The sequence below is a fragment of the Daucus carota genome, chromosome 8, assembly GCF_001625215.2.
Source record: "Daucus carota subsp. sativus chromosome 8, DH1 v3.0, whole genome shotgun sequence".
NCBI lineage: Eukaryota > Viridiplantae > Streptophyta > Magnoliopsida > Apiales > Apiaceae > Daucus > Daucus carota.
Genome location: NC_030388.2, coordinates 25,423,867 through 25,430,876, shown reverse-complemented (window position 1 = coordinate 25,430,876; position 7,010 = coordinate 25,423,867). Strand labels below are relative to the sequence as shown.

The 7,010-nt window shown below is 35.6% G+C and overlaps 1 protein-coding gene across 1 annotated transcript; it reads left to right on the top strand.

The window, feature by feature from the left end:
* Nucleotides 1-1,571: 1,571 nt before the first annotated feature.
* Nucleotides 1,572-4,105, top strand: LOC108198625 (probable indole-3-pyruvate monooxygenase YUCCA3). Its single transcript, XM_017366392.2, has 3 exons — nucleotides 1,572-2,551; nucleotides 2,641-3,012; nucleotides 3,407-4,105. The coding sequence occupies exons 1-3, from the start codon at nucleotides 1,856-1,858 to the stop codon at nucleotides 3,635-3,637; spliced, it is 1,299 nt and encodes a 432-aa protein (XP_017221881.1). The 5' UTR covers nucleotides 1,572-1,855; the 3' UTR covers nucleotides 3,638-4,105.
* Nucleotides 4,106-7,010: the final 2,905 nt, after the last annotated feature.

Sequence of the window (7,010 nt, the reverse complement as noted above, 5' to 3'; positions counted from 1 at the left end):
AATTTTTATCAGTTATTCTGGGATATATATTCTTAGCAATTAATTTCTGGATCAAATAAGGTTATGAATGATGTACATTAGGCGAAGACATTGAATTGTTGTCAGAAATACTGAAATAAGCAAAGACATTGAATTGTTGTCAGAAGCACTGAAGTCTATACACTCTGTATTACCATGATATAGCAACAAAAAACTACCATCATCTAATGTTTTATTAACTGTTGCACAGACCTTGCTTACCTGTCCCGACTGAGGGGCTTAAACCAGCTTGCTGGAGTAGTCCTCTCCTGCATAATTTAATCAAAAGTAAGTAATCACAAGTAGTTTCTGCTGAATTGATAAAATAATCAAAAACAAAAACAACTGATAAAACTTTAACCAAAAATTAAAAATCAAGTCATTTCAAACCTCTGTGATCTTGCAGACATTATTAGCTTTATAGAGTCCATACAAACCTTTGCTAATATTTACATAACTTTTTTGTAAACCATTCTTAAAGCCTTCATATGCAACTAAAGTATACTTCATTGAAATTAAATTGGAGTGCGCGAGTGGTGGCAAAGGCACTCCTAGTGCTAAAAGAAATTTAGGGGTTCAATGCTCAACTTCCCCTCAGCTGTACTTTAAAAATTGGTTCATCACCTCAAAATTAAAAGAGGCAAGTTGTATTATGTGAAAAGCAGAGGTAATTTGAAAGGTACAAAACTTGCTCCTTATAATTGGAAGAAAAGCAATTTTTAATTTCCTTCAATATACATTTCAAACATACAAACATGTGTAACTATGTACTTGTGTGTGTGTGTGTGTGTGTGCCTGTGTGTGTGTAGAGGGAAACTACAGCTATTGATCAAGGGTCCCATTTATTTATGTACATAGACAGATAAATACATTCATAGGGAATTTCCCTTCAGTTTGTGGCATTCAGTTTGTATTAGCAACATTTGTTGCATTGGTTTCTATAACTATGTGCTATCCGCAGAGTGACATTTATTACAGGGATGACGAAATGATCTAACAGCAATTGATATTGGAAGGACCAATACACCTTCCAATTAAAACACAAACTAAAACTGCCACGGGAAGCTTGCAGGTCGACCATGTGCCAACCTAGGTTGATGTAACTGAGTATATAGATTGGGGTGACTAGCTATGGTTCCTAGGTGGTAAGTATATACAAAAGAACTATTGTAGGATAAGTTTAGCTCCAATTTATCACCTCCATTCGAGAAAGGAAAAGAAATATACAATAATTTAGAATGTTTGTCATAGTTATAACAGATATCTATAAGGAAAGCAAGCATCAGTCTGTGTGTCTGCAGACGGACACAAAGACTTATTCAGCAGTCCAAAACATAACCAAGAATTTCACAGACAGACTCTCGTTTGTAGGTGGAGGAGAAGTAATATATAGTTATGTTCAAAAACAATTTTCTGAATACAGATGAATTTGGGACTTTCTGTAACATTTGGAATTGTAAGTTAATAAGCATAAAAGTATTAAATCCATGTACTTAAATGTAAATTTGTATGTGGAAGTATTAAACAAAGGAGGTGGCCACATACTTATGATTTGCGGAAGACCTTCAAAGCATCATTTTCGAATCCATATCACATGGTGTACTCATGGCTAGTTCCCCTATTTAAACCTCTCCATCCCTCTAACCCCCTCCACACATTTGCTTCAAACAAAATTAACTACACATTCCTCTCTTTCTTGTTCTTTATCTCTATCGTTCAACAAAGACAAGCTATTTCTTAAACCTTCTTTTATGTCTGATCTTTTAATGCTATTTTGACTTCATTCAAGAAAAACCAGCCTCAAGTTGATACTCATATATATATAAACAAACTCTTGATGCATTGTACAAATCCTCATATACCAACAATGGTTCATAACCTTGAACATGAAGATCACTTCTTTGCTGGTCGCTGCATATTGGTGAATGGACCTGTCATTGTAGGTGCTGGTCCATCTGGCCTAGCAGTGGCAGCTGGCCTTAAACAACAAGGAGTCCCGTACGTAATCCTAGACCGAGCAGACTGCATTGCCTCCCTATGGCAAAACAGAACTTATGACCGCCTAAAACTTCACCTACCTAAACAATTCTGCCAACTACCTTATTACCCATTTCCGGAAACCTTTCCTGAATATCCTACAAAACACCAATTCATTGAGTATCTCGAGTCCTATGCTAAACGCTTTGAGATTGGCCCGAGGTTCAATGAGTCTGTGATGTCTGCCAAATATGACAAAACCTGCGGTCTCTGGCGAATCAAGACCACGATGCTCAAGTGTCCCGGGAGGGGAGAGATTGAGTATATTTGCAGGTGGCTTGTTGTGGCAACAGGGGAAAATGCAGAGAAAGTTGTACCAGAATTTGAAGGCTTAGAAGAGTTTGGTGGCAATGTCATGCATGCTTGTGACTACAGGTCTGGTGGTGTTTATAAGGGTAAGCGCGTTTTAGTTGTGGGCTGTGGCAATTCAGGCATGGAAGTATCCCTTGATTTGTGCCACCATGATGCAATTCCTTCAATGGTTGTTCGAAGCTCAGTAAGTAAACAGTAAACACCATTCTGATCCTACTACAATGATATTAGCGACACAATATTTACATGTGATATATTGGTTTTGATTCACAGGTTCATGTTTTGCCAAGAGAGATTTTTGGAAGATCAACATTCGAACTAGCTGTTTCGATGTTAAAATGGTTACCAATATGGGCTGTCGACATAATCTTGCTGGCTAGTGCAAGGTTATTACTTGGAAATATAGAGAAGCATGGTCTGAAAAGACCAGCAACGGGACCTTTACAGCTAAAGGACAGTACAGGAAAGACCCCAGTCCTGGATATCGGTGCATTACAAAAGATTAAGTGTGGAGAAATTAAAATAGTCCCTGGAATTAAGAAATTTTCAAGGGGTAAGGTGGAACTTGTGAATGGAACAAAGCTTGAGATAGATTCTGTTATTTTGGCAACTGGATATTGCAGCAATGTTCCTTCATGGCTGAACGTAAGTTTTGATATATTGTTTCTTCTATATATAACAAATTTAAGATATTAGCCACTAATATATATTTAATGTTAGTGTTGTATATATGGACTTGTGTGACAGTTACAGAAGTTAACCTTCTGTACTCTGTACATACATAAGCACTCTGCCACTCATCAGAACACTGTTCTGTTAGGTAGCTTAAATGTTTTTTTATGAAACAAAACAATTATTGCTTCAAAGCTTTCTTCAGATATGATCTCTAGTTTTACACATAGAAAGAGTCTGACCATTTAACTATTTAAGCACAGAGAAACTTCAAAATCACACCCTTTGACTTCATTCATTTTGGTTTCTTTTCGTTTTGTTGATTTATTTTTATTCCATATGGAGCTGAGTATTATTCCAACCACAGGAAAATGAATTTTTTACTAGAGAAGGTTTTCCAGTAGCCCCCTTTCCGAATGGATGGAAAGGAAAACTTGGGCTATATGCAGCTGGTTTCACTAGAAAAGGTCTCTCAGGGGCATCATTAGATGCGATGAGAGTAGCTCAAGACATTGGCAAACTCTGGAAAGAAGAAACAAAGCAGAAGAAGCATTCGGTAGCAGTTGCAGGCCTCAAAAGATATAAATCTCAATTCTGATACACTGGACCAGGAATATAACTGATCCTGAAGAGTGAGGCAATAGAAATTAGGGAAGTAACGAAGTACTGAATTTATGTTTATCTGTTTTGTTTTGTTCTGTTTGTATTTAAGTGTTGGTAATTGTAGTCGATAAAATGTAACCAGAAAAGGGGATGTGAATCTGAGAGCAGCCCTCTTCGGATAAATCCTGAGTCTTAGAATGATTTAGGGAATTCTGTACAAAGGAAGACGAGGCTTTCTACTTTTGTGTTTACCTGATAATCATTGTATATGCAATAATCACATGTATTAGGAAAAGATTCTCTATTTATAAAATTATGCTTGTGCTTTTATATTAAAATGTAAGAAGCCAAAAGTGTGATGATTAGGAGTTCGTAGCTAATGATGAGTTAACTTGATTTTGACATAGATTATTTGGACCTCGAAGATTCTCAATCCTAAAAGATGAATATTTCCAACAATCATAACTGGTAGTGTTGTACATTATGAACTAGTATAAAATCAGTACAAAAAATATAGAGTGATAAACTATAGGTAACCCTCCTTCAAGTCTTCAACATCCACATTTTGGTCCACCCTAGTATTGAATGCAATGGATGGGGCTCACTCTCCATATTCTAGTCCATCAGGGACCCAATAAATATTGTGGACCTAATGTTCATTATTCCCCAACATATACATTCTTCTTATTGCTACACTGACTCTCTTCACTGATTTTGCATAGGAAATGTATATAAACTCTAGATCTTGGAAAAATGGATGTTAACTAGCACATGTGTAGCGAGCCCACAGGGGCTGCAATATATGTACAATCTCCATCAGAAGTAAAAGAAAATCCCAGATTTGGTATAAGTCGCAAGAAGGTTTTAGCGCTAAGTTTAACATTCTTTTTGTTAATTGTTTTATAGCGCTACAAACCATAAGGTCTGATCAAAGGACTGGAGGGGATAATCCAGAAGATTGATATCAAGAACAAATAGTAATTTCAAAATAACATCATTCAACTTTTCAATGAATTGGTACAAACAAATATAACATAGCTGGGATCAAGGGATGGCAGAGGATTTGTAGCATCATAATCTGGGATAATATATATTCTCGGTTCTTGTAATTTATTGAGCTTTCCAATGCTTGAATGATTGGTATATATATATGTGTGTTTATGACATATATAACTAGCCAATTATTACAACCACCACCTATAACATTCAGATATCTTGAATTCACAAATATATATATATAGGCTGAATCATTTGTACTCAGATGGTCTATCACCATTGGCAACCATCACTAGAAATACTTTTCTTCAAAGTAGCATAAAGAAACAATCATTCTCAATCTCTGCGCATATGATGTTAAGCTACAAAAGTTACACACGTTCTCTAGGCTTCTAGACACATGCAGTAGTATTAGTAGAATGACAATAGAGGCCAGGAGACAAACTGAAAGTAACAGAGAAAAACAATTCAGAGAGAGAGAGAAACTAATACAGTTTAACATGAGCATCCAGGAGAAAGAAAATTACACATATTCTAATCACTCGTGAATGATACATATACATTTATATTTACTAGAAATCTTTTAGAAATACAAACTAGTTAGAGAATCTGGTAATCCAATTACTTAATCATATAGTTAATCAATCTAGGGTTTTTTGTTTTGTGAAGATTTTAAGGTATGTATTAGTAATGATGTTGTAAAATTGTAACTTATAAAACAATTCAGTATGTATTAAAATCTTATAGACTTCTTCCAGGCTCTCTCTCTCAACTCGCTAAAACATTATACTTCACTTTCTTTTTACATCTTGTATGTAGTAATTTTTAATAAAAATAAGAATATGACCAAGATGAAATAGATTCTGCCAAAAAAATGAAAAAAATAAAATTGTTAGATTGATGGTTCTGCAATTTCATGGCAAACTTCCAGGTTTAGCACATAACGACAGTCGACATATGTTCGTTAACATACAACTTGAGATTAAGTAAATTTTTATATATGAGTTTAAGAACGCAGCATAATTCCAGTCATTCTTTAAACAATAAATGATTCTTTTATTGTAAAATGGTTTGAATTTGAACCTATCTCTAGATTCATTACAAGACAGGGGAATACATATATATACACATAGACAAGCCATATGAGTCTCCATGCTGTAGTTTTAAACAAGCAGAAGACTTTCATCTCAATGGCTCATCCAAAGTCACTTTACAACCATACACTCAAAAACCATCATAAACAAGTACTAATGCAAGTCAATTTGCAATATAGATGAATACAACGGTAAGTTTTCTTTCATCAACTTGTTTCATTCATGGAAAGATTGAATTTTAAGTTTGTTCACACTTCCAGCTTGTAACATGGGAGCTACAGTTGTATCTGTCCTTTTCATTTTGAACTTACATGTACTAATAGCCTCTTATACAGAAGACATCCCTTTTATCGAGAGAAAGAAACACATGGGGTGGCCACGGCCTATCTATTTATATTCAGGTCCTCAAGGAACTGCCCATTCCATCTTGTTCTCATCTCCGTTCCGCAGTCCGAATTTATTATGGCTCATCTAGACATGGCTATGTCCTTATCAGAGCTCTTTCTATAAATTGTGATGGCTAATAAACTCTTACCTATCCTTCAAACTAGTTTCTGTTATCACTAAATTAACAACTTCGGGCACTATAAAATGTGATCAACTATAGTATATCTACCCATTGCACATGATATTCTTGTCGTATTCAGACAGACCAGACTTCATAACGACAAAGCATAATTCATTACCTTAACAATAGCAAGTACTCAAAGATATATCTTGCATTGTGACCTAGTGGATAGCCCTCGATTCATACTAACGAGATGTGAGGGTTTAAGTCTTGGTGGGGGATGTGCGTGTGTCCGCAAGTATCAGAGTAAAGGCACCTCTCCAAAACCCTGCTGTGTTGATAGAAAATATAAACAAGCAATGGCAAGCTTCAGTGTGTTTTTTAAAATCCTAATTCAACCTCGAGCTTATAGAGAATTTAAGATAACCACTAATAATAACCAGAGCACATAAAGGTGTGGTATAAAGATGTCAAAAACATTGAGACCCAAAGATAATGACATATATGGCATCAAATACAACATAGTCAAACAAAATACTTGTCTAGAAGTAGTTTTCTGCCCATGCCTTAGAACAATATAACAGTTCACTTGCCTTTTAGACAGCCGGTGAAGATAAACAAGCTATTATATTATGTGACAGAGGAGGAGCTGGCCGAGTGCAAGGCAATTGGTTACCCAGTCAGCAAATGAGTTCAGAAACTTCCTTCCCTAGAAGCAAAAGGAAACCTACAAAATAGCGATTTGAAAAACAATTATTGGCACATAAGAG

What these genes read in the sequence shown, in the direction of transcription:
- LOC108198625 (XM_017366392.2), top strand. Translation starts at nt 1,856, where the DNA reads ATGCATTGTACAAATCCTCATATACCAACAATGGTTCATAACCTTGAA. An exon ending in CAATGGTTGTTCGAAGCTCA is followed by an intron (nt 2,552 to 2,640) that starts GTAAGTAAACAG and finishes TTTGATTCACAG; the next exon opens with GTTCATGTTTTGCCAAGAGA. An exon ending in ATGTTCCTTCATGGCTGAAC is followed by an intron (nt 3,013 to 3,406) that starts GTAAGTTTTGAT and finishes TTCCAACCACAG; the next exon opens with GAAAATGAATTTTTTACTAG.